The 27,890-nt window shown below is 42.9% G+C and overlaps 2 protein-coding genes across 16 annotated transcripts in view; one reads left to right on the top strand and one right to left on the bottom strand.

The window, feature by feature from the left end:
* LOC120803599 (F-box only protein 15-like) overlaps positions 1–25,755 on the bottom strand; it is a 30,834-nt gene extending 5,079 nt beyond the window's left edge. The window contains exons 1-10 of one of the 4 annotated variants that reach the window (XM_040152242.1): positions 25,534–25,755; positions 25,355–25,438; positions 24,580–24,684; positions 23,530–23,766; positions 23,060–23,260; positions 22,831–22,954; positions 22,404–22,486; positions 21,283–21,428; positions 20,422–20,546; positions 18,152–18,911 (exon numbers count right to left, since the gene is read on the bottom strand). In XM_040152242.1, coding sequence (XP_040008176.1) covers positions 18,645–18,911; positions 20,422–20,546; positions 21,283–21,428; positions 22,404–22,486; positions 22,831–22,954; positions 23,060–23,260; positions 23,530–23,766; positions 24,580–24,684; positions 25,355–25,438; positions 25,534–25,751 — 1,590 coding nt within the window. In that variant the 5' untranslated portion in view covers positions 25,752–25,755 and the 3' untranslated portion in view covers positions 18,152–18,644. Of the gene's footprint in view, positions 1–18,151; positions 18,912–20,421; positions 20,547–21,282; positions 21,429–22,403; positions 22,487–22,830; positions 22,955–23,059; positions 23,261–23,529; positions 23,767–24,579; positions 24,710–25,354; positions 25,442–25,533 lie in introns of those variants that run through there. The other 3 variants (XM_040152214.1, XM_040152224.1, XM_040152232.1) reach the window with 3 other exon arrangements.
* On the top strand, positions 4,086–14,120 carry LOC120803616 (E3 ubiquitin-protein ligase TRIM21-like). Of its 12 annotated transcripts, none has more exons than XM_040152330.1 (6): positions 4,086–4,235; positions 7,213–7,248; positions 8,862–8,954; positions 11,212–11,334; positions 11,686–11,974; positions 12,181–14,120. In XM_040152330.1, the coding sequence occupies exons 5-6, from the start codon at positions 11,695–11,697 to the stop codon at positions 13,278–13,280; spliced, it is 1,380 nt and encodes a 459-aa protein (XP_040008264.1). In that variant the 5' UTR covers positions 4,086–4,235; positions 7,213–7,248; positions 8,862–8,954; positions 11,212–11,334; positions 11,686–11,694; the 3' UTR covers positions 13,281–14,120. The 12 variants fall into 12 exon arrangements, with proteins under 12 accessions (XP_040008264.1, XP_040008245.1, XP_040008235.1 ...); XM_040152311.1 differs by having other exon boundaries at positions 8,859–8,954; XM_040152301.1 differs by having other exon boundaries at positions 7,213–7,393.
* Positions 25,756–27,890: the final 2,135 nt, after the last annotated feature.

Here is a 27,890-nt window from a genome sequence, read left to right as displayed (position 1 = left end):
GGGAGGGTTGAAGAGAGAGGGAGAGAGAGGGGGGGCAGAGAGAGAGGGAGAAGGAGACAGAGAGAGGGAGGTTAATTTTGACGACATGTGCAACAGGCGTCCTCTGGGTGAAGAGTCGTCGGAGGAAGTCTGGCGACATCTGGTGGAGAAAACCTGCAAAGCGTCGACTTCACACAAGATCACACGAGATACCTGAACGTTCCCGCGTGGCTACTGTGTCAAGTTGACGAGTAAAGCGCTGCACGACAGTGACGGGGGGCGCGATCACCGCCGTGAGTAACTACCCGCCATCAATATTTCATCCTCGGAGCTGCCGGAGAGAGAAGACAGAGCCGGGAGACGGAGGGCGAGACCGGCGTCGTTTCCAAGGAGACGAGCGCACGGCGGCCAAGTGCAGGAGGCCGCGGAGGAAGTGGACGTAGATGAAGAAGAACACGTAGCTCCAGATGCACCGGTCCAGTCCGGGCTCACAGGAACTTTCTGTGCATTTACATCAAAGTAAAAGCTGCATTTTTGTCACTACATGTACACAAACGTGTTTTTAAATATTTTTGACTCAATTCTGTTTTTTTAATTCATTTTTTACGTTTTCTTAAGTTCAGATTGAGTTCACTAGTACTGTCATTGTTAGCGCCTGAGCGGGCGCCGTTTATTAAGCTGCAATCAATGGACAATAACTACGCAGGTCCGTCTCGAGTCGTTATTAAGAGCAACTTGTGGGTTGCCAGGTTGTGGAAGATCCTTTGTCCTTTCAGCTCTTTGATTCGGCCCCACTGTCTGGTTGGGCCACTCGTCCTCTGGAAGACAGCTGGGAGGACATCTGGACCCAAATCCGTTTATAACCCGATTACTCCGCGTACAGCTGCAGACTTGCCGGACCCAACGGTCATAATCGCGGGACGGACTTTCGCTCATGGCTCATTAGAAAACGGAGAAGCCCATCACCTCTTATTAATGTCGCAGAGCGGCAGACTCGGCGTCTCGGAGGCGTCCCCCTAATGAATTTAAGCCGGGGGAGGCTTTCCCACAACCTGGCAACCCAAGAGTTGACTCTAGAGCATCAGCAAATGATTGATTAACTATTAATAAACCCATTAGTTAGAAAGCCCCCTGTAAATGCTGCCTCGTCAGAAAGTGGCGCCCGGAAGCCAAATATATCAAACAAAAAGGGAAAAATGAAGTCGGACATTTTGAAACAAACGGCAAGAAAACGAGGGAAAAAAGACCAAATACGATTATTTCACACACATTTACACGTGAGTCGGTTAAAGTTCGATTTTGAGCTCAAGCGGTTATTTGATTAATTGATTAGTTGATTGAACTTTGAAATAGTTGATTGAGTCATTTTTCTCCACTTTGAGGATTCTCTGGGGTTTTTTTTGTTTTTTTATTCCAGACCAAAATTTCACTTATTTTAATGCAAATAATCATCTCGTTTAAAGTCGACACCTGCAACATTGTTTGCGAAATTGATTTTGTTTGTTTTTTTTACGTTGTTTACGCCAAAACAAGCATTTTCTTCTAATGGTTCGTGGATTCATGAGAAAACAACCTGCAGGTTACTCGATACTGAAAATAGTCACTAGTTGCAGCCTTGAATGCAACTTCTCCCTTTTTCACTTGATTTGACCTGATGTGAATGTTTTCAGTTTACTTTCTGACATTTGCACTTCGTGTCGCAGTTGTGCGTGAAACGTTGGACACTGCTCTGTTCTCCTGTCGACATTGAAGGGAAAAAAATGAAATAAATGGATCATTCAATCCCCTTCTGAATGAACGGAAACAGATGTGACAAACGTGTGCTAGGGACGTGACCGCTGTGCTCACAATGGTAGCAACACACACACACACACACACACACACACACACACACACACACACACACACACACACGTGAAGCCACCACGCCCTGAGCCTATTTGTACACCTGACCAGTGAAACCAGTGCAACCGCAGTCTGATGATTGTTTTGTTTTGGTTTTTTTTTTGACCAATCAGCAACGACCTTAGGTGAGTGAGGCGATACAGTCCTGATAAAAGCTGCAACGTTCACTGGACTTTGTTTAGGATTTTTTTCCAGACTAAAACAATATTTATAGACAAGAAAGATGGAAATAAATAAAGATCTTAATGTTAAAAAACGGTGAAACAATTTAAAAACCATGAATCTATTAGACTTGTTGGAGAGTTTGTGACTCTCCTCTTTACCTCATGAAGAACGCGTTCGATTAATCGTCGAACCGCTGTCGACGTCAACTGCGCGTGACAGATTGACCGTGCCGTTGTTTGGCACGGGGACCGACTGGTCGGAGTCGGTCCCCGGTGAACCGGGCACGACGGCTGAGAGCGGAGTGTCCGGGTGTTACACCCTTCGCACGCAACACCCGAGTCCAGGTTTTTCCAAACACGTTTGGTGATTGAAGTTCTGGTGCCGTAGAGAAATACCTAACACCTGAGCCCGCGTTTTCCAGGTCTCGGGGGGGGGGGGGGGGCGTTAGATTCAGGAATAACAAGAGCAAGCTAAAGTTCAGGTTAGTTGGACGACAAACAAGAGGGACATCACCTGAGGTCAAAACCTCCAGCAGTCTGCTCACGCCGGGTGTGGCGTTCAGGCTCTTTCCATAAAGAGTTTAAAGATAAAATCCTGCTCAGTTACTCCGCTTTTTTCTTTTTCTGTCTCTTCTGAGTCTTTTCCCCTTTTCCCCTTTTCCCTGTCTTCGGTTGCTTTGTCTACACACTTCCTTCATTTTTTCCCTGATTCCTCCATTGGACGCCACTTGCGTCCATTGGAGGGAAACGAGGACAACCGGGATGTGTTGGAGAGATTTCCCGCTTCTCTACTGTTTCACCTGCTTTATCACTGGGTGGGGAAAATAAAACACCCATACGAAGCCCGTTGTTTTCCTTTACGAGCTGGATGCCAGTGGTTCAGAGGCAGGTCACGCCGGAGCCAAGAACTGCGCCGTGCAAACATTAAAAGAAAAGGCCTTTGTGCGGGAGTCTGTGGATCTTTGTTATCGCAGAGCCAGATGGGAGACGCTCGGACCCGCGTCGCCGCGGGGCGACGTGAACCCGCACGGCGAGCACAGAGCGCAGCAGGCCTCAAATGATTATTCAGCGTTGCATTCATTTGGCTTAGGGTTAATGACGTTTTTGCCAAAGTTTGCAGTGCGGGACCGCGACGGCCCCGACACCACACGCACCCCTCGTCACTGTGCGCCCGTGGTCTGCTTGCAGCGCCGAAACACGCTCTCTCATCTCGTTCCTCGGCAGGAACGGTCCCTGAACGCGGCGTCTGTCATTCATGGGGGGCGCTCTGCTGACGGTTGCTGGCGCGGGGACCTCGTGCTTCGGCCTCGCTCGCAGACCGTAAGGCCGCGGGTGTTTGGCGAGACGCGTGCGCGTCCGGAGGCGCCTTGCCCGTCAAGCGACCGGCCAGAGAAACCGCCGCCCGCCGGCGACGTGCCGAGTGTCGAACAAAACTCACGATCGTGTCCTTTTTTGGGGGGTCTGGGTTTCTCACAGCAGAGCTCATCGCAACTCTGATTTTTTTTTTTTTTTTTTTTTCAGCAGATGGGAGATGGGAAGTTGAAAAACTGCAGTAAAAATGGGCTTTTACGGTAAATTTTCACCGCCATCATCATTAGGCGAAACGCGCGTCGTGTGGACGCAATGTCCACTGAGTGGTTCCAATCCGGTTAACATCGATTTAACATTGTTTCTGGGAACACGAGAGGAGGACTGAAATAACCGCAGCAGGCTGCAGGACTGACATTCATGCACCAGGAGGTTTATTTTAATCCGGACTCAGAGCTCGGGGGGGGGGCAGGAAGGATGCGTGTGATGCAGGGGGACCCAAACAGTTTGGAGAATGTTTTAAAGGCCCAAGTTCAGGGGTCCCCTCCGTCGCCTGTTAGCCACCGGAGCCAGGAAATCCCAATCTGAGCAAAAGGGGGGGCCGGAGCTTTGTAAGGTCCCGAGGGGAAGGACACCGACACGGCCCAACGTGACGGGCTGAGGTACCTGTCAATCAAGGGGGAGAAAAGAAAAGAAAACGCCCAGACGTATTCCCGGGGAGGAGCAGAGCGACTGTGGCTTGAAAGCTGTGTTGTCGCCTCACACGCAGGATACTGTGGGTTTCCTACATTTCCCGACATGCTCCTGCGTCGCTTCGGTGACGCCACCGCCGGGCAACGCGACTCAGACCCTACAGGAAAACACTTCACGTGTCCTGTGGTGAGGTACCGTCTTCACTTCTGTTTTCTTGACTCCAGTGATTAAACCCCCCCCAGAGAGGTTTGTCTCGCCTGTGTCAAACCGCGTGTAAACGACCGCGCAGACAGGAGAGACCGAGCCGGTTCGGTAGCGTCGTCCAGCTAGCTAACGTTTAGCATTAGCCACGTGGCATGTGTGTCCAAGTGCAGTTAGCTGCTGCAGGAAAGGGGTTTTTTTTTTTTTTAATGAGGGGAACCTGTAATTTGTAAGGGGAAGCATGTGCTGTTTCTTCATTTAAAAGGTACACAGTCACACTTTAAACCTACACTAATGAATTAAAACTTAATTCAAGAACTCTACACTTCCAGGCTTTGGAAAAATGCACGTTTGCCGTCTTGTTCGGCCAGAGGCGATGCCGGATGTCGGTTTTCGATGGACCCAGGCGGTGGTTATGGGTTCAGTTTGCTAAAAACGCACCAGTTGGCCCCGACTGCACCTAAAACCCGAGAAGTGTTTCCACCCTGACCTGAGAGCCCACCCTCGAGAAGGCGGGATGAAAAGCCCTGCGACACGCTGTGTCGTACAAACGGGGACAGTCGTTCTTTACCGTCAGCCCTGCGTTATAATGTGTTGGCTAAAACTGGGTATTGAGTATTTGTTGTGAGCGTGAATTCTTTACTGGTTAAAATGCTGTCAGTTTTCGAGACGCCAACGGTGACCGAGTCTGAGTCCGGTCCAGAAGACGGATCTTTTTCCATTTTTTTTCGTTGTGAAGTTAGCGGCTCGATTTTATTTTCGCATCAGACTCGACGCTTTTACACAGACTTCAACTCGAGCAGTGGTAACTGTGAAAAACAGAAAACAAGTGCCACTGCGACCGGATGAAAAGTGACGGAAGTAATTTGCGTGAAAAAATGACGTGAGAACCTAAAATACGTCCAAACCCTGCTTAGTTTCACACCTCATGTGGACGCGAAGGTAGAACCGGCAGTTTCAGAAAACCGTTGGACGCAGCCCGCGCGACTTCCAACGTTGGAAAGGTTTGAGAGTGAGGTTGTTCCGGACCGTTATTGGAAAAAACCCGAAAAGCACTTTGTTTAAAGTGTACTGGGGCCTTTTAGCCTAGCTTAGCAAAAAGGCTGGAAGTAAGGGGAGAACACCAGAAGTTTAAAAGGACACCTTCCAGCCAGAGGTCTTCACGGGTCTCGGTTCCTTAGAAGCGAGTGGGCCTGTGAAGACCTTTGTCAATCGCCTGCAAGATTTATGTCTTTAAAGGACAGTTCAGAATCAGATTCACGGATATTAAACAGGTTAGAGCATTGTCCTTTGTCTACCTGTCGTTTTCTTGACAGTGCAGAAGGCGGAAATATGACTTTGAGTTATTTATATAAAATTGTCTCTGAAACATATAAACGAATTACTTTATTTTCACGACCTCACATTTGTTCTCAGGATATTATTATTATTATCGTCGTCATATTGCTGCTCTTTTTTCCTCTGCAGCTGCTTGTTAACTGATCAAATTAACTGATAGCGCATCACACTGCTGCCAGTGTTTGTGCTCTCCCTCTGTTAGGATCTGGTCAGGTCCACCACATTTTGGATCCTGTGTAATTATCCTACCGACTAATTCACTAAATCCGGTCTTTCCTTTTTGGAAAATTCATTTACGCACCTCATGTTTGGGTAGGTTTTCCACGGGTCCGCTTTGTTCCAAAAGTTCGGACGAGGGAGGACCTCTGCTTCCCTCCAACGCTACACCTGTTTGATGATCTCTAAAACAGTTGGTCAACAAATACTTCCAGTGCTAGCTGCTGATATTTGATACGTTCCTTCATATCACTTGTGGCTGCGCGCATGTTAATGCAAAGCACACTGGGTCTACCTAAAATGAAATATGCTACATGAATATAAATTGCCTTCCCTTCCTGTCCCCACTAGCTTTTGTAATAACGATAATAACACGAGCATTTCTATAGCACTGTTCAAACAAACCTCCAATGACAAACAGCATCGGGTTTGGGTTGAGCCAGAGCTGCAGATTCACCAGCGTGGAGCAGGTGTTTCTAGAGGGAGCCTCAGAGAAAATGTGGAAAAGTGAAGCAGAGGTGCCTGAATCGAACATTCCACTGAATGCTAAATAAGCAAACAGTGACGGTGCTGAGGAGCCTCTGGGAAAATACCCCCGCAGAGTCTTTCGACTGATCAGCGGTCGCTGATTATTTTGAACATGCTCGCATGCGACCTTTTACTGCCCATTTAAAATCTGAACATGGGTGGAGAAGCGATACCAGGCCGCAGACAGTCAGACGTGATGATGGCGAGGCCGAGCACCTGGCCACGCCCAGGAACCGAGCAAATGTTTGTTTGTGGAGGGAGCGGCAGAGAGATAATAAAGAGCCGACGCAACCTGTTCTACACCACTGATAGGACTGAAAAACAAAAGACACACGCATAGGTCATACTAGAGCAGCTCCACACAGTAAAGTTATATAATAAAAGTTAGGATAAAGTTGTTACACTTAAGTAAACACTGAAAAAAGATCAAGATAAAGAAATACCTGGTTGACTATAATAGGGACAAACAGACAAACGGACGGATATTAAATATAAAAGACCAAAATAAAAATGTCTGACATCTTTTAAACAAAAGCCGAAAAACAGAAAACAGGTTGAAGATAGTTGGGGGAAAGATAACAAAAAAAAAATAGAGTAAAAAAAATAGTAATCTGTCACTGTTGCAACATCTCATTTTACCATAAACAGATTCATTCTTCATCAAAACAAAATCCAAACAATTCGAGCCAAGTGAACCCGCCACTGATACACATTCATAAACAGGATTAATTCAATTTTAACATGGTAGATAAACACTAAAAATGACATCATTGAACATTCCATTGGAATACTAACATTTTTCACACCGAGTGTTGAGAAGTTTAAAATGATATAGATTTTTTGTTTTAAAAAAAAAAAATTTCTAAATTTTGTCTTCCAGACTCACCCAGAAAAGAAGGTTGAAGAAGAAGAGCAGGTATTTGATGCATTTATTCACAGCCATGGTTTTCCTTTTTCTTGCTGCCTTCGACACACACGAGCTTCCTACAGAATGAGGGTAAAAACAGAGACTCCCTCAGGCTAGTCAACAGACCAGCCTGCTCTACTTGTTTCCACTGATGGTACGTCCCCTTTTTGTCTTTCCTCCTTTTCTTTCCTGCCACCTGCTCCTTTCCTTCTCTGCCTTTTCCCTTCCTACCCCGCAAAACGGGTCTTTTTGAAGAATTAAGAAACCGGTTCACTTCCAGCTTTTTCCTGCAGCAGTGGAACTGAATGATTTTCTACAGGTTCCCCAACTTTAGCCGATGACCCACAAACTCTCTGTCTGTAGCAGCAGTGTTTGGACCAACTTTCCAACCAACGTTTGATTTCCAGTGCAGAAAGGAACGTCACGATGAGTCAAAAATTTAGATCAAATTTAGGATTTAATATGCCATGATTCCTCTTCGATTTGTCGGGGATTTTGAACTTTAATTTGCACAGTAGTATGGAATCGGACTTTACAATTAGCAGTTCACGGAAAACAGGCAAAAACTCCCAGTGGCACGGTTCCCCTGTACAATCACCACGAAAGCCGAGAGACGTCCGTTCAACCACACAACATCCATCGTCGAGGGAAAAGACTGACTACAAACAGTTATTTGTCGAGAATACAAGCACGGGAACACGCAAAACGTACAAAATCACACTGATATTAACACACGTTACTATAACAGGCTGCCTCCAGTGGTGCCATCGTGATCTAAATGATGGGGATTTAACTTTAGCTTTTTAAATCATGTTGGCAAACTATTACACTTAGATACTTTACCCACTGCCCATTTTCCTTCATTCATTTGTTGAAGTGCAATTTTTGTATCAACTTCAAATTGCAACTCTTGTCTCTTTACTTTATTTGTGACTATTTTTTGTCTCAATACGCTTTATGGTTACTATTTATGTTGGATTATTTAGTATTTAGGAACCTTTTGTGTTAGTTTTTCATGCTTCACCTGTATATATATTCATAATTTACAGTAGTTGGTGTTATAGTTTAGTTAGTTTATCTTACTACTACCCCAGAATAATGACAAAATACCTGAAAAAACGTGAGAGAAATTTTCACAAAATGACAGGACAGTGTTTCCTCACTATGAAGTTGATCTCAAATGAGAAAAATACTGCAGCTTCCTTTAAATATGTTCTTGGAGACAAAAACTATCTCAAGGTAGGAAACTAAATAAAAATAAAACATTTAAATGAGTAATAACAAAAAGTAAATAACTGATTATTAAGTATTTTAACCTTAAAAAAAACTCTTGTTACTTGTTGTCAAAATTATCATTTTAACCTAATTGCAGACTATGAATTCACCCTTCGTTCTTGTCACAGAACACGATTATTTTTAATATTTCACATAAAAACATGTAGTAAAGACGAGGTCGTAAAAACAGCAACACAATCGAATGGTCATTAAAGGTACAATCAGTTAAATATGACTCTTTATTACCATCTAGTGGCGGCTGTTGAGAACCACAACCCAGTCAGCAAACACTTCACCACAGTCCCCTCCCTTTTTACTGACTTACCCATGTTCTTTCTTCCCAGCAGTTGGCTAACATATACAGTACTCCAGAGATAAGACCCGAGGCCACGAATGAGTACACAGCTCGATGTTTCTACCCAACAGCAAATTTGATCCAGGTATTTCTCCGCACTGCCACCATCATTTTGTCATCGATGCAATCACCGCTGGCCTACCGGCATTAAAAATATCCGTCCAGATCATTAATATCTGACTATAAACTAACTTCAACTTACCGTGTGTCCAGCTGGTGGTTATCAAACTAACCCCAGCCTTGTGTCTGACTAGCAGTGCTGTTTGCTCTCGTTTGCTTGTGTGCTCAGTTTTGCGTCGCACATCTCCACCCGATGGCCAAGTCAAGTCAAATTTATTCACAGAGCACAATTAAAAAGAACAGGTGCTGACCAAAGTGCTATATAGAGAAATTTAAAAATACGATTGGATAATTAAAACACAAATAAATAGATAAAAAGCAGTAGCAGATGAAATTAAAACATGTTTATTGTTCTATTGACAATTAAGGGGTAAGATTTGACAGCAAGGTGAAAACTGATCCACAGTCTAGGCAGCAATAGAAAAACCTGATCACCTATGGATATTGAGTGGAATTGTGGGGACTATCTGATCAGGAGTCTGGATGTAGCGTATGGACTGAGGACACCTGAGACATAGGCTGGTGCCAATCCAAGCACGGTTATCAAAACAAATGCATTTTCTTTGAAAAGGTTTTATTTTTGCTATCTTCTTAATGCAAAAAATGCAACTGCTATTGACGGAATTTATTTGTTTGTCAAATTTTAACAAAGAGTCAAAGAGGACACCTAGATTTTTGGCATGCGTAGACAAAATTCCGAGGGAATTGGCTGTATCACTAGCCAAATTTTCTGGACCCATTATGGGAAGCATTACTCTCATTTAACTGGGGAACATTTTTTTTGACAGCCAACATCTCACATCCCCAAGACAAGATCATGTGTTTCACTTGGTTTCAAGTACAAGTCCGGTTGTATGTCGCCTATCAGCATAGCAATGATAAGCAATATAAAACTGTCTAAGTGCAGACCCCTGTGGAAGCATATATAATAATAAAAAAGGACCTAAGAGAGAGCCTTGTGGTACACCACAGGAGACAGGACCAGAAGAGGATGAAACGTCATCAGTCAAAACTGATACTGACCTTTGTCGTTGACTCTAAAGTCTTACTCTGAATGCTAAACAGGTTTGAGACGGTCCAAGACTATGAAATGGTCAGCTATAAAAAGCAGCAGAAAGGTCCAACACTGTAACTGAATGGGCCATTTGCTTCCACCGTCTTGTAAAAAATCAGAGGCTTTGCTTTATTTCTGTATAGTGCTGCTCTGATCAAAGTTAAGAGCCAGCTAAAACCAGAAATACTGAATTGAGAGAGGCTCTGTTCCAAAGCCCGATTTTTAGTTATCTGCGTTACTACAAATGTCAAGGGGGTTTTGAGTGAGGTTTTCTTACTTCTAGAGCAGAACCAAAACCTTTTGGGTTTAAGGATAATTTCTGATTTTTTTTATCAAGTCTGTCTTAAAACAATACTACCATGCCTCACTGCAATCATTCAACCTGTTCATTCCTGCGCCGAAGAGATCCCATATTAAAGTGCCTCCGATGTAAAATCCAGTCCTCTTTATGTGCAAAAATATTTTCATACATTTACTTGATATTTAAGATAATATGAGGCTTCAGAAGTCTGAGTTAGGTAAAGCAAGTGGGTATCCTCTTAAGTTACAGTGTGTTATGAGCTGTGGTGGAACAGTAGGAATGATTACTGTGAACAAAACATGTTTATATGTACATATGGGCAACCGGATACTGTTTTAAGACAGACCTGAAAAACTGCCGTTCTCCCCTTTCCCCATATGCCAGTTTGTAACGTAAAACCAGTATGTTCAAGCCATTCCTGCCTATCCTGTTCCTGACTCTGACGCTGTCCTGTAGACATGCCTGTAGCCTGGCAGCCCGTGACCTAGTTCCTGCCTTAGCTGTGTTGGATCTTTCTGCCTGTTTTGAACTGACATCAAGTCGTCAAACCGCGAGCTTGTTTTCGTCCGTAGCTTATACTAAAGTTCCCCTTTTTCAACCTGCTCTGCCTACATTGATTTTTGTATCTGAACCGTGATCATTCATACATACTTTTAAAAAACCATACATTGTATCATTGTCTGCTTATTTACTCTCATTAACATTCAGTCAATATTGTTAGAAGCCTCAAAAGTGTCACACCAGACATAATATTTCCATCCACACTCTATCCACACCCTGTCATTTCATTTCTCAATTAGTACATACGGAGCATGATAGCAAAGCCCGTAGGTCAGCCTAGTCTAATGTCATACTTACATTTTTTAGGTTGGGAAGGTGAAGGTTTGAAGACTTCACTACAGTCAGACAGACACAGACGGCTGAGAAGCGGCAGCATCGGCCAGAAGAGGAAAGAAAGTTGCTTTGACTTCAACCGGACGCGTTGAACAGGTAAAACAAGTTTCAGGAATAATTAGACAAATCTGAAAAAAATGAACTACCCTATCTCATTGTCTGTTACAGTATTGTATATAAAAACCGATACATTTTATGTATTCATTAATAAAACCAGTTATTTGTTATACACTACGACAAAGAGATGATATAAAATATTTTGGTTTTTTTGGTATTTAACTCTCATTTAATCAAATATTTTCATAGGTGAGATCCACCATGTCAGAACTGGCGTCAGAATTCGTTATTTCCTTTTATATTTTGAAGAACCATTTGGTCGAAGAGGGGCTTTTGATCATCCAACTAGGAAAAGTTTATTTATTAGTATTTCTCTTCTCCTTTTACTAGTGAACCAAAATGACAACACTAAAAGTAACTCTTTGGAACACTCTGGAAAACTTGAAAGATGAACAGTTCAAGCATTTCCAGTGGCTCCTGAAGCAGGAGGGTATCCTGGATGGCTTCTCAGCCATCCCGGAGGCCCGGCTGGAGAAAGCAGACAGGCAAGACACGGTGGATCAGATGGTGCAAAAATATGGCTGCCCCGGAGCTCTGGAGGCCACCGTAAACATTTTAGAGAAGATCAGCAGAAATGATCTGGCGCAGCATTTGTCCCGCACCGGCTCAAAACTGAAAGGTAAGTTGAGAGGGGTAAAAATATAAATGTCTAAAAAACCAACATTCAAATGGTTCTCATAAATTATTATATTCATCATATTCATCATGGATTAAGTATAATGTTCAAACAGTAATAAAGTTGTAAGTAAAATAGAAATTTACTCAAGTAAACTGCTCTGTAAGACTGATTAGATGTGTGTGTGGTCCTGCTCTGCCTTGTTTCAGACCTCAAGAACTGTGAGTCTGTTTGTTCCAAAAGTGAATATGAACGAAAGAAGGCCGAGCTGGGGGAGACAAAGGCTGAAATAAAGATGATGATCCAGGAGAGACAGATGAAGATCGGGGAAATCAAACGCTCAGCAGAGCTCAGCAAGAAATTTGCAGACAGACAGACCACAGACAATGTGCAGCTGTTTGCTGTGTTGGTACAGTCTGTTGAGAGAAGTCTGGCTAATCTCATCGAGGCAATTGAAGAAAAGCGGAAAACCACACAGAAACAGGCAGAAGAGTTCATCCAAGAGCTGGAGCAGGAAATCTCTGAGCTGACCAAGAGAAGTACTGAGGTGGAGCAGCTGTCACACACCAAAGACCACCTCGACTTCCTTCAAAAATTCTCATCCCTGAATGCTTTTCCTCCCACCAAGAACTGGACAGAAGTCAGCATCCCTCCACCATTATATGGGCAAAGTGTGGGGAGCGCTGTGAATCAGCTCAAGGAAGAACTCAACAATAAGATGGAGAAGTTGCTTGCAAAGACCAAGCTTAACATGGTCCAGCAGTTTGCAGTAGATGTGACTCTAGATCCTAATACGGCAAATCCCTATCTCATTTTGTCTAACGATGGGAAACAAGTTTACTGTGGTGACGTAAAACAAAATCTCCCGGATAACCCAGAAAGATTTACTTCTGTTGCCAATATCTTGGGAAAGCAGAGTTTCTCTTCAGGAAGATTTTACTACGAGGTTCAAGTTAAAGGGAAGACTTCCTGGGATTTAGGCATCGTCAAAGAGTCGGTCAATAGGAAGGGGTCGATAGAAGCAAGGCCCGAGACTGGCTACTGGGCTATATGCTTAAGGAATGGAGATAAGTACAAGGCTTTTGCTTCTTATCTCAGTGTAAAACATCCACCAAAGAAGGTGGGCGTGTTTGTGGATTATGATAAAGGTTCAGTGTCCTTTTATGATGTAGATTCTGCAGACATTATTCACCGTTTTACTGATTGTTCATTCACTGAGAAAGTCTACCCATTCTTCAGTCCCAGTTCTCATCATCAGGGTAAAAACTCCACCCCTCTGATCATCTCTCCGGTCAATTACAGTGATTAGATTTGACCAATCATCCACTCAAAGCGGATTCTGCCAAAAGTCAACCCGCAAATGTGACGTGATTAATCAAGTAATCGCTAATAATAATTTGTTCAACAAATTACGTGTGTAAACAATAATGTAGGAGATGAGGGACATGCTATGAAACAGTCAGAAAATTGTATTGGGGTTTGGTTGTAGTGCCATGCTTTGCCACTAGATGATGCCACCTACCATTTGATGACATGGAGTCACAGATGTGTGTGTTGCCCTGCCCTGATCCCTGCCGCAGTTTCCAGCTACCTCTCCTGAAGGAGGAGTGGGTATGTGCATATCTATATTCTACCACTCGTGTCTGTAGAGACAGTTGCGTCTGGCATTTTATGGTTGATGTGTACTGCACAATAAGTTAACAGGGTGCAAATCCCCAACTGTTTGTCTGTTGGCTTTCCGAGATAGCTAGTGTTGCAGAAAACATTAGCAAGTCCCGTTCAGAGGTTTTCTGTAGTGGGTTGTTTTAATGGTATACCGGTACGCTGTATGGTAAGAGGAAAAACAATGGCAGGGTAGCACATTTATAGAGCGGGCCAAAAGTTAGTGATCAGACAGTATGCAAATGCAGTTGTAAACCATGGGTGAGGCAGACTGCCATCAGAAACTAGGGTCTGACAATTTACAATGACAAAGAGAGTGATGCAGTCTAGGGGGTTAAAACAGGACAGGTCAGAAACAGGAAGCGGTTCCCAGCCGATACTTGATTATCACCACGTAGAGAATTGTTACACTGGGGTTCCAAACATTTGATCAATATTAGCAGGATATAACAAAGAATTGTCTATTATCAATTCTGCGTTGTTTTAAAATGTGTAGTCTCCATCACTATCAGATCTGAGAAGTCCAGGGGTTTGCAGTGGAGGTGACTCTGGATCACAAAACAGCACACGTCACATGGGAAACAAGTACATCATGGTGATTTCAGGAAGAAACTACCAGACAACAGCTGTGTTAATGTTTTAGGAAAGCAGTGTTTCTCCTCTGGAAGATTTTATTTTGAGGTCCAGGTTAAAGGGAAGACAGGTTGGGCTTTAGGAGTGGCCAAACAGTCAATTGACAGGAAGCGAAATATCACAATCCGTCCTGAAGATGGTTTCTGGATTATACGGTTGAGGAATGGAGGTGAGTTCCTGGCTAATGATGACCGTCCGGTCTGTCTCTCGCTTAATCAGCATCCTCAGAAAGTGGGAGTGATGGTGGACTATGACAAGGGTCCTTTTATGATGTGGATTCTGCAGATCTCCTTCGCTGAAAAGTTCTTTCCATTCTTCAGTCCCTGCACTAATGACAATGGTAGAGACTCCACCCCCTTGATCATATGTCCTGTCAGTCACGATGATTAGATTACTCATTCTGTGGTTTAAAGGCCTTATACACCCACACAGCTGTTTTCTGTTGTTCTAGTTGATTAGACCTCTGCTCAATTTGAACATCAGGGCAAACATGCAGGTAATGCACTACACATTCATGAGATATCAAAGAAGTATAGTCTGTGCACACCGACACAGCCCTGAAATGAGGTCTAGTAAAGCAAAAGCGAAAGTAGAAACTTTCATGAGTGTGAAGAGCTTTCAAAATGATATCTGTGGTAATGACTCTGTGTCTCAAATTTTGATTAATTTTGTTATTGCTTTATTTGTTTATTTTTATTTTTGCTATATTCCATTCCTACGTTTACTACTGGAAAACATCACTTTCCAAGCTGATTTATCAACACAATCAATGTGTGCTCCAAATGTGAACCCCCCAAATGTTGCCCTGCCCATCGAGAAACACCAGATTCAAAGCAGCTACACTCAAACTGATTGAGAAATGTATTCTTTTTTTATTTTTGTTTTATCTTTTAGACTTGTCAAATGTGGATATAAATGTACAATAAATGACTGATGGATTAATTAATTGGTTGAAGAGAGGAACTGATGAAAAGGTTTGTTTACATCAGTAATGTCTGTAAACAGCAAGAAAACACACTTTTGATTTAAGCTGTGGGGAGAAACATCAGAATTTATATTTTTCAAGATATATTTTTCTATTGCAATGTAATGTTATCAGATGTAAATCAATGTAATGTGATTATTTTTCTATTATTTTATGAGCGTGTGAAAAAATGTTGGAGTTATGAATTACATTCAATTCTGCCTGGTGTTTGTCAGTGATATTTAAGTAATTCCTTGACTTGAGAGATATCTCATTAAGTATGTCAATGTAGGAAACTTTCATTCAAATGCAGGAAACCGTGAAATGTCTGATTGCGGCCCATAGCAGTCACAGTACAGTCACTCTTTGAACTACAAAAAAAAAAAACTAATCTGAAGACGATATATCTCGCTTAAGCAGGTGGAAGTACGTCTCTGACCACAGACATGAGCGGTTCAGATCCTTTGTGCCTGTTCTCACGTAAAGTCTGACAAGAGAGAAAACTGGGCTGAGAAGTGGTGGCTTGTGAAAGACGCAAGTAAGCTTTTCAAGATGGCGGGGTGAGACTAAAAATATTACAGGAAGAAGAGCAAGTCAAGGTCAAACGACATCCACCTCTACTTGACTTAAGATAGGAAACTTAATCTGCCAACTCCAAGGCAACTTTTAGCATAATTTAAAAAGTGTTACTATTGTATGTATTGTTCATCTTTTCGACACTTGAAGAACTTCAAGAATTCTTGTGAGTTTTATGGTTTTCCTTAAACAAATTAGAAAACCCAAGTGTTTGTTTTTTTTTTTGAAGAGATACAGTCGTCGGTTGTTTTCAGGGAAAAAGCTCTAAAAAGCCACCGTACGCTACCTGCCCCAGCAACAAACATCAGATAGACACAGTTAATGGCTAACTTGTAAACATATTGGAGGGTTTAGCAGCTAAACAGCCAGATTTTTCCTTTAGGAGTTGGTGAAAAGCAAACAGAGCTAGATAAATGTTGCCCATATTAACTTTCTGAGATGATAATATCTCAATGTTGTGTTTATAGCTTGCTGGGCTGCCCCCAAGTGACCAATGAAATAATAACTGCAAAAACTACATAAGCGTATTTCAGACTGAACCGTTCTCAGAATTTTAGCAAGGAGGCAAAATGGGGAAACTGTCAGTGGCGCTCTGGAGAACACTGCAGCAATTAAAAGTAGAAGAGTTTAAGAGTGCAGGTGGTTCCTGAAGCACAATGATATCTCGGAAGGCCGTTCAGGCATCTCAGCGGTTCAGCTAGAGAAGTTGGAGAGGCTTTAAATTAAAGGAACGGTGTGTTTATTCCATACAAAAACCGAACCACTGGTTATCTGGCAACGTCGCCCACAAAACAAGATTTCAGGAAGTCACTGCGCCTGGCCAGTAACCCCCTGTGAGACCACAGCTCGTCAGTGTAGCCACTTCAGTTCTTGTACGCATTAAACAAATCTGAATTAAGGCGGTAGGTGGATTTTGTTACCTTTTGACAGAGACAGGCTAGCCGGTTCCCCTGTTTACAGTTTTAATGCTTAGCTAAGCTAACTGACTGCTAAAAGTAGAATCATAATTAAGAGACCGATATGAGAGTGGTGTCAATTTTCTCATCTAATTGTTTGGAAACAAAGTGGAAAACGTGTATTGATCAATACGTAGAACTATTTCTTTAAGTTTGCTAAAAGCTCTAAACATACAACCTTAATATGAAAAAACTTTGTTTCTCTTACATAAAACTGTAAACTATACCTTTATAATAATAATAATAATAATAATAGTAGTAGTATGTCGCGCTGCCTCTCTGCTTTTTTTTTTTTTTTTTTTTTTTTTTGTTTGTGTTCAGAGAGAGAGAGATGAAAGAAAGACATGGACTCAAATTGGGTTCAGGAAGATTTTGAGCAAGTAAAGTGATGTTCTTCCAGAGTCTGTAGTTGGAAACCAACCTTTTTAAACCTGTAAAATAAATAGGCATGAGAAATTCAGGTTTGTGCATATGTAGGAAAGATTTGTATTTGGAAAAAAAAGAGAAAAAGGCCGAAATAAAATCGGTGAACAAATTGTATCAGTGGTAACGTTACATAAAGATACCTGGGTGATACTTTAAAGAAAAGTGTTTTTGTAAACACAAAAAAAATATGTAAAATATGAAGCCGAAAACTGCCTGAATCGGATTGGACAATGACAGCCCAATCACAAAGCAGGGTCCAATCAGAGAGTAGGTGGTTGACCCTAATTTGAGCCCACAGAAAGAAGGCTGACCTGAACAGGGTCCAGCGGTTTGTAGTGGAGGTGACTCTCAATCCCGATACAGCACATTTCCAACCTCATCCTGTCTGATGATGGGAAACATCACGGTGATGTGAGGAAGAACCTTCCAGACAACTCTGAGAAATTTTACAGACGCATTAATGTTTTGTGAAAGCAGAGTTTTGCTGTTAGGTTCAAGTTAAAGGGAAAACTGCCTGAACCAGAGCAGTGGCCAAAGAGTTGATCAACTGGAAGGGACGAATCCCACCGGGCCCCGATGATGGCTTCTGGACCGTACAGTTAAGAAATGGAGATGAGCTCATGGCTCATAATGATAATAAAGTCCATCTGTCTCTGGAGTTACATCCTCAGAAGGTGGGAGTGTTTGTGGATTATGAAGAGGGTCTGGTCTCCTTTTATGATTTAGATTCTGCAGATCTTTATTCCTTCGCCGGCTGCTGCTTCACTGAGAAACTCCTCCGATTCTTTAGCCCCTGTACATAGAGCTACGGTAAAAACTCTGCTCCTCTGATCATCTCTCCCATCGATCACACTGATTAGTTCCAGAATAAATGGTCATTCACAACCAAAGTTCTGCTTAACTCGATAATATTAGAATGTCAGAATGATTAAAGAGCACTTTATTATTCACATGAAATGCTACCATGTGTTTGCGATTGAAACTAAAATACGTTAAATTAATACATACTCAGTAAATACTCAAATTCAAAATTAACCTTAAACTTAATACTTAGTCCTTTTTGCTTTGCATTTTCAGGATCTAATCTCTTTACACTGACACATATGCAAAGTACGTTTTGTACTTTTGTTTTTACTTTTATTCAACTTTTATTCAAGTGAAAACAACAGTGACACGCTGCCTGTATTATGAATAACCTGCAGATAAGGAATTTAAGAAAACTTCTCCTCTAAAATGAAATTTTTTTTTTTAATTTTCCACTGAAAACAGTCCAAGCTCTTTGGACTCTCTAACAAACAAAGCCTCAACAGCAAAACGAGACTCCTTTTTGTGTAATAAAACGAATTAACAACTACAAATAAGAAGTATTTTGTACACAACACTAGGAAAAGTCAAAGTCACTGCATCAGAAATGTAAAAAATCATAAAACAGAACTTTGAGGCCGACGGTTCAGCTTCAGTAGTCTGTGCTGAAATGCTTGTTGACTTTGAAAACAGAAATGTAGACGGTGAGGCTGATGAGGAAAAACTGCCTCTGCTCTTTCAACCAGACCAGCTTCATCTTCACCTGACCATCCGGGTTCTGGTACTCCATCAGAAAGTGCTCGCCGCTGTAGTCGAAGGACAGCGCCTTCTTCGCCATCGTGATGTAAATGGGCGAGCTGACGCACCAGAAGGGTTTCTGGAACTCATCCAGCAGCGTCAGCGTCATGATGCAGCAGTTCTACGCGACGTAAGAAAGAACCATCAGAGCTGAAAAAAGGGACGCGACCCTTTTTTACCCCCCCAGCAGTTGAGCCAAAATAAAGCTTAACTTGCTGACTTTTAAAACAGATGTAAAACAGATGTTTTACAACCACAATGTGTGCAGTTTGGCTGGCTGAATTATTACAGTATCAGTGTAGTGCACTTTTTTTTTTTGATTATTTATAGATAGGTACAGTATATGTGAGCAGCTGGAGAATTAAACTAATACGGTAAGTTCAAAGATAAGAGGTTAGAATAGGCAAATATAGGATCTATGAGAATATTTTAATAAACATTTCAATTATTAAGGAGTAGCCTAACACCAGATCCAGTACATTGGTTCTGGTCCCAGTCCGTAGTGTTCATTACAACTGACCTTATCTCCCTTTCTCAGAGATTCTGTCCACTAGAGCAAAAATAACTCGTGACGTTGCCTGGCACGCCACGGCCCCCGAGGTACAACGCAACGGCACACTGACCCTCATCCGTGACATGTATATACAGAAATCCACCGATGTAAGCGTGGAGTGTGTGGAGTTGCAATATGCAAAGATACGAAGAGATTGAAAGTAGCTGCAGTGTTGATCGGGGTTACATTGTTTGGTGTCAGTGTGTTTACTGGCATCATTCACTACCTGCTACGCCGTCTTGAGAAGTGAACCGGTCGCGTCCCGTAGAAAATGAATATGATCACGAACTTCGCTTCGTCCCGCACCACTTGCAACTGTCTGCCGCTGTTGCCAACGTTCTGCAGCTCAGGCAGATTCCGCCAAAATGAACACGTCTGCAGTGCGTCGGTCGGTGTCAGAGGGAATGGGAGCAACCGTCGGACAGAACTATTGAGTGGGTGGGGGCTGTCTGGGATCGAATGCATCCTTTTTAATCTGCGAAGGGGGCGTGTCGGAGCCAAAACGGGACTTTAAAGGAGTGCAACATTTTATGAAAAACGTCTTATCAGAAAATTCCGAGAGTCTCCGCGGCGCGGCAACCTCATGGTGACAAGATCCCGAGAAGTTACTCCATCAGGCCAAGAAGAAACAAGAAACAGTCTGGTACATAATCCACCATAAGACCACAGCAAGTCATTAAAACACTTCAGTTTTCGTGCAGATTAAAACCAGAGAGAGATCCTGTTTTAGTTCTAGTGGGCTTCAGTGGAGCTACCTCCAGACAGAACCAGACAGAACCAGTCCGGCTCTTTCCCCCTGTTTCCAGTCTGTATGCTAAGTTAAGCAGAGACGACTCTGGGGAAAACCAAGTCCCTCGAGCGTCACTGTATTAGGAAGATTGTTGGTTTAGGCTGAAATTTTATTATACCTGACCTGAGCTCGTAACAGTGGTTTTGAACCGGATCTTAAGCAAAGGACAGTGATTGGTCAAAACATTCTTCACATTTGTCTGTAACATTGCGGGGGACGGACAAAATTGCCCTCAGCGTTGCAGAGACAGGGTGTGTTGTGTCCTGAGTGTTCACTGGACCGCCGTACCTCCACTGAGCCCTCCAGCGCCTCGCTCTTCCAGGGCAGCTTGACGCTTCCAGACAGCGACCTGTGCTGGGACAAGTTGGTCCTGTTGATGACCTTAAGCTCCACCAGTCCATGCTGGATCGGAACTGAGCAAAACAACACAACACACGTTAGGGTTTTTTTTTTTTAATCAGAATAGACAGGATAGTTCATATCACCAATGTCAGTTATATTTACTCACTCAAGATTCTGAGTCAGAATTCTGAGACTAGTTTAACTTCTACGAAAGTAGAACATTTTGTGGTAAAAGTCCAAAGTTCTGATGTTGCAGTCAAGAGTCAAGATCCACAGGTTTATGTCAGAATTAAGAAGCCACTTTCAAAAATGTAAAGAAAAAAATAAAAACTTATTTTAAATTGAAGTGTCTGAATGAAATTACATCCACAATTACGATACATTGCGTTTAAATTTCAGATCTGATTATGCAACCAAATGACCTGTTAATTAGACCAGACAAAGTGATCAGGCTACCAGACTGGTATGAAGTGGAACCACCCAGCCCCTAAACAACGGATGAACATGGGAATATTTACGTGATGGAAAAAACTGACGTTTTCACTGAAGAATTTCCCAGAAACGGGAGAAATGGACCAGCTTCACTGCAAACAGTGGGAACCCAATCATGTGTGGATCTGGATTAATCTAAACACAATATACTCATAAAAACAGTTGAGGAAGATATTCATACCCCACTTTGTCCCAGTGTTTTGTTGATGTTTGGTTTTCTCATTTGCAAAATATTCTTAAATCAATACATATTTAAAAAGTGACTAAAAAAGGCATCAGATTACTTGTTTAAAAAAAAAAAAAATGCTGGATTACCAGTGCCACAGGAGAGCTGGCGGAAGTGTCCCGACATGATCTCGGTGCCGGTGTTGTGCAGGACAAAGTGCAGAGTGTAGTTGTGGAGACCAAACTCAGGGTCCAAGTTATACACGGGGGGCCGGTCCACCGGTTCAGAGTACGGGCTGCAGGGAAAAAGACAAACCGGGTGAAAAGCAGCAGAAAGACCTGAACGGCGCAAAGAAGAGACGATTCTTCGGACTTAACAATGTAAAAATGTAACTGGGTTGATCAAATGTATCTCAAATTTAAATTTCTCAATAGCCTTGTACTATTAAATCTTATCTTGTGCTTTAAGGGAGACTTTGTAACATCTGTCCTGGGACTACAGATGAAAAATAGCTTCTCGGCTGATGTTTATTAATATGCACTGTCCCTGTCAAATAAACTCCATCCCCATCCACGATTGACTTTCAACACATTTTTAAACATTAAGCTTCAGGGAAACTCAATGTTCAACAGAAAGATAATAATCAAATAAAAAACGTAATAATGGGGTGTGTGCCCCCCCCCCCAGTTTGAGAGCCACTGATCTAATTAATAGATTTACTGACATTTTTAAAAGCAATTAAAAGTGAGACTGATCTGAAACATGTTTGAAATTTTAAAAAATGTTCAAAGGTTTATTTTAAATTATGGAATTTGCTCTTAACTTTGAACTAGAGCATTTTAACATGATGTGATGAACACTGCTGTAACTAAGAACTAGTTCCCACCAATGTCTGCCTCCAGTACTTTATCTTGTTCTCACTATTTTCTGAGCTCCTCTGCCAATCCCTCCCTCTGAAGGAGATTATGATTTTTTTTCCCCATTATTAGCATGATGAGTAAAATAAATGACTTGAAATTATTAGAAAAACATGTCTTTGCAGACATATGTGGGAGTTCCACCCTCATCTGCGTTGTCAGCCGGGTCGGTAAAGTTGCAGCGAGTCCACACTGTGATCAACCATCATACTGACTGCAGCTTCAGCAGAGTCATCACTGAATCTCTACTGACTGAACTTTACACAACCTGCTGGACAAATATAATAATTTGACTCAGTTCACATCTGGATACTGTGTTGTTTTGTTCCTGCTCCGATGAGAAGCAAACCCACCAGACTGGAGATCCCAGCAGACTCTTCTCCACCAGTTTGTGGAAGTGCAGGGTGACCATGATGAAGGCAACACTGCTCTGACCCTACACACACACACACACACACACACACACACACACACACACACACACACGTTCACTTTTATTTTTGTTTATGTTCACATTATAAAAACACGAGAGCCCGGACCCTGGATACAAAAAGACACTGACGTTTCTGTGGACGCAAAAGCAACAGAGGTCTCTACAAAAACGACCTGGAGACGCTAATGTGGACGCAAATCGTTCTCAACCCAAAAATTAGACGGTTTACCATGCTCACTGTCATGTCAACACACAGACCTTTACCTTGAATTCCTGTAAAGATTCTGGACTCTCCGAAGACAGAGGAAGTCTTCAAGCATCATTTGGTCTCCCTAACGGAGACTTACCCTCCAGATGCCCACGATGACACCCGGTGACAGATGCATCAGTTTGATCAGTCGGTCTTTGCCAATGAAGTGACCGGGCTGAGTCTTCATGTCCAGCTTTAAAATCAGAGATCGCCAGTCAGGCCTGATGGAGGACAAGAGGGAGGACAGGAGGAGGTGTGTCAGATGTGTGGTGGAGGAGAGGACGGGTATGAAAGGAGGCATGGAAGGTGGAGGAAATGTGTCTGACCTCCTGACTTCGGGGCTCTTCAGCGTCTCCTTCCTGACTCCATGCAGGTGGATGCTACTGATGTGACGGTAGCTGGTGAGGTTGCCCCCGCCCCAGCGGATGACCACCGAGGACTCGAAGAAGTACGCTCGGCTCGGCTCCAGCGTTCTCTCCCGTCCCCAACAATCACACACCGTCAGCTCCCAGCTGACATTCAGGTTCCTGGGAAAACCACAACACGGGGCTGAAATAAGACGATATGACTAATACTCAAGATTTTCCAATTCCTCAACTCCTTTAAAGAGGGAGCTACTTTGATTCACAGCCTTGAAAAGCCAATTTTGGATAAACCTAAAACCTGATGCTGCTGTAATAGCCAACAGGAACAGAAGGTATACATGGTTTTCAGTTGAAGAAAAAAGAACTTTTAAAGCAAATAATGGTACAACTGAGCTACATCTCGCATTTAAAATCCAGTTTTCTTCTCGTACCTGAGGACCCACTCTGTCTGCCTGGGCAGCCCGGTGTATGGACTGATGTCTCTCAGCTCTCTCCTCCACTTGCTCATCTCCTGTCCAGCCACAGTCCTGAAGAACATCCTCTTCCAGCGGCCCATCGAACTATCCCCCACCTCCACCGGGCCCTCCTTCATCGCTACGTCATCCACCGACTTCGGCTTCCACGTCAGACTCCCAAATTCTGACATGTAAATCTTATGCCACATGACACTACAGCGAAAGAAGGTCACAGGTAGACAATGGCTGCAGAGAAGTGCCAATCACGGTGTTAACAAGTCCTATTGTTCGTTATAAAAAACTTTATTTAACACAGGGTTACAATTAATTACAACAGTCTGTATATCCAGTAGAGACCGTACCAAAAAAAAAAACAGTACAAACTTTAGTTTCAGTCATATACTTAGTGATTCGGGCTAACCTAAAACACACCCATGCACATTATCGGCCTGCAGCTGCTTCACAGTCAGAGCCCTCTGTCTGCTTCATAATAAAAGCCTCACATTGTGTATTTCACAGGAACAAGAATCTCACCCAATGATTTCAAGGTAAAAGCCCCTGATCTGCTTCACAGAAGAGGCACTCCAGCTCCTTCACAGTAAAAGCCCTCCAACAGCTTCACAGTAAAAGCCTTCCAGGTGCTTCACAGTAAAAGCCCTCCAACAGCTTCACAGTAAAAGCCCTCCAACAGCTTCACAGTAAAAGCCCTTCACAGCTGATGAGAATCTGGTGAAAGCAAAGCATGAAGCATGGAGGTAATCTGGAGAAGCAGCTGCAGGCGCGAGAGGGACACGTTATTGTTTGACTCAACCTGCAAAGCTAAGTTGCTATTAAAGACTGTCTACATCTAAATCTTCACAGATCTTGGGATGGTTAAAATCACGTGCAAGAACCACTAGCACTTTACGTCTGCAAGATTCAGTATTCAATATTTAGGAAATCCCCTGATGTGCAGGACAGTTATGACTATTGATTAAAAATACTCTCTGACTACATGGGGAACTAAGTTGACTCTGTCAGCCTTACTCATCATTGGCAAGCCGGTGGAAAAGTTTGCTGACGTGACTGATGCAGAACAGCGACGAGGCGTCCAGGTAGGACAGAATCTTGATCAGAATCTCAGGCGGCAGCCTGAAGAAGAGGCAACGAGGCATTACTGCAAAGAACCGACACCGTTGGGTTTATTCCACCCGTAGTTTAGCCAGTCAACTTACTGCTTATTACTAAATTATATCACCCTCTCGCAGAACACACCTGCAATTCACAGACATGTAGTGGGCCAAGAAAAAAAAATTATTAATATTCAAATTTAAGCAGTAATTCATGGCACGTGTTTCAAAAAGGAAAGATGATCAAAATAATGACGATATTATGTGGACTGTCTAGTCGCTTAGCTGACCGGGCTTTGTCAGTGGATGGTCAATAAACCTGAAACTGACAAGATTCCCAACAATTTATTGATCGTTTTGATCAATTATCAATTCAAAAGTGTTGACGTTGGCTTGGTTTTTCTTTGTCTGGTAGCATCATCATCATGAGAGGACTATTTGAAGTTAGAATGAAAATAAGAGCAAAAACTGGAGGAAATGTAAGATCATAAATTAACAATTCATTCAGACTCTTCAAACGAGTTTAAGTATAAAAACATCGGATGATTCATGAGCACATGACTGTGTAAATTTCAGCTGTGAAAAGCAGAACCTGCAGTGTGTTGTCAGTTTATTTTTAAAGCACGATAAGGAATCTGAAACAAACATGGCGGTACAGACGGTTCTGATTTATCCGGCTTTAGCTAGCTCACCTCTCCACTAAATTTTCCTTGGATGGAGGAGTTCGGATTTTGGGGAAATCTGCTTTCTTTTTCTCCGTTCTTGCTTCTGGGCAGCTGGCATACAAATAAAAATAATAATAAATTGCCAGGATGAGATTAAAGTCCTTCAAAGAAGTGTGAATGATGCTTTAGCATAGCAGACGGGTCACCTGCGACCACTCCCGCTGGCCGGGCTCGGCGCTACCTTCGGCCGCCTCTGCTTCCCTCTGCCGCCCGCCCGTCTCTGGTCCGGATCCGCCTGTCCTCCGCCCGGACCTGGCTTTCCCCTGCCACGGACCGGCTGTCGTCCGCCTGGAGCCGGCTGGGCGGGGTGCCTCTCCAAACCCGCCAGAAGACTCCGAAAGAACTCCCCCCGTCCCGCCGCCATCGTCACGGCGTTGACTGATTTTTGCCGCCAATCGCGACTTCCGGTCAGCTTCATTTTCAACGATAAAAGCCTCAACGGTTGGTCGATGACAGCCATGTTTTATTTATTACTTAAATTTCCCCCATTTATCCAATAAATTAACATTCATCATTTATAGGCCTTAAAAAAAGGTAAAATTCCACAGGCTGATCCGTGAAGGCCGAAAAGATAAAGTTTTACTTGTTATGGTTTCCATCAAAACCTTTACATGATATTTCATAAGTCTCTTGTTGGAATTCATTCACATGAGTTCTTCTTTGCCAAACGACACATGCTGCTGAACTCTGTTAGTCCAGACTGATTAATGGGGGGGGGGGGGGTACATCGATTGCACTTCTGTGTAACTGCTGCAATAAATGTCTTTTGTGACATGTGAGGTACTTAACGATATTACACTGCTCACCTGTCAAGTTATCTGTTGTTGGAGCTTTGGCTCGTATTGTTTATTTATTTTGACTCTGAATTTCTTCTCATGGTGTAGTTGGAATTTGAATGCAGACGTGGTCCGGTAATGCGGCGTATGACCAGGCCCCAGGAAGAAAAGCCTCTCTTCTGGTGAAGCTACGAGGGAGCCACTCAGTTGTCAACCGTGTTCAGGCTTCTTAACAAGTTTCCTTTCAGGAGCAAAAAAAAAAAAAAAAACATGGCTACGGCATCCCAACTTTTGCCTGAGTCCTTTGACTTTCTAAGGAGGAATGTCAGTGTTGATGACACCAAGCAGCCCCACCGGCGGCAAAGTCATCCAGAAACTCAGTAAACCCTCTTCGACCCGACCAGTGGGTCTGCTGTCTTACCTAAAAACAAAATCAGTCCAAGAGACGGCGTGGTGATGTGTCTTCTGCTCACATAGGTAGCTCTGCTATTTTGTGTTCCTGTGTAAGTGTTACATAAGCATGCTCCTCTCCATAATTTAACCAAAAGCTGGGAAACCTGACACCACACACACACTCACGCACACACGCCCATCGACCCAACAATCTTCATTGTCAGCGCACAAGGCTGGCCAGGGGCAACGCCAGCAGAGCTCTCTGACTCTCTGATGTAAACACCTTGTTGGTCTCCAAGCAGCTTGATAAACAGTCCCACGTTGTGTAAAGTGATGATGTCCTCATATGGGAAACACCAGACCGGGCCTGGATGAGGAGCTCCGCTCTGCTCTGCTCTGCTGCACCTTGAGCATTGTTTGTTTTTTAGTCTTCTGGGACTCGACGCACAGAAAAACTTTCATCCTCAGTGGCTCACACCTATTTTTCCTCCGAAAGGGAAACATCGGCCTCCGGGGTTTGAACTTCCTCTGGATTTTGCGGTGAGTGTCACTGGTTTTACCATTACTTAGTTGAACTGGCAGCGTTTTGTGAAACATAAGTGTTGTTGCTATGGTTACATGCAGCTTGACAATCCTTTAGTATAACAGCGATTAAATAATGTTATTAGTTTGACAAAAAGAAACAGAACTTGAGTCAAGGTTTACCACTTAAACAGATTAACAGATAGGGAGCAATAAAAAAATGGGGGAAAAACATTAAATTGTATGAATGAAATTCAAAAACTATTCACATTATGCACATTACACAACCTGGTGCAAATATTTTTGCCAGTACGAACATGTACGTGCAGAACTAATGAGTCCAGTGGTGCAGCTTTGTTAGGTACGCCCGCGTAATCTAATTCAGACCAATACAGCTGTCTTTCCATAAAGTGCGTTCATTCAGTTGCATACTTTAGCAATGGGGTTCAGAGTTAGCGATGGTGTTGTGCCGGACTGCAACCTAGTCAGAGGTGTTCCTAATATTCTGAGCACTCAACGTACGTAGACAAACAGGACAAAATACATGAATAGAAACAACACCACCTTTAACTACGACTTCAGTAATAAACATATAACTGAAACTACACATTTAAGCCAATGAGACTTTACAATGGACCAAACGCTGGACACTATACACTTTGTCAAGGCAGAATTTATGGCAGAGCTGTTGTACTGAATTATATTAAATTGTACAGTTGTGCAATTGAATACAGGGGCATCTGAGTGTATATGTAAATGTAGCAATATCGATATAAGTAGTAGTACAATATAATCCACATATGAGAAAACAT

The sequence above is a fragment of the Xiphias gladius genome, chromosome 2 (assembly GCF_016859285.1).
Source record: "Xiphias gladius isolate SHS-SW01 ecotype Sanya breed wild chromosome 2, ASM1685928v1, whole genome shotgun sequence".
Taxonomy (NCBI): Eukaryota; Metazoa; Chordata; class Actinopteri; order Istiophoriformes; family Xiphiidae; genus Xiphias; species Xiphias gladius.
Note: the sequence above shows the minus strand (reverse complement) of the source record. Positions and strands in the feature narration are given on the sequence as shown.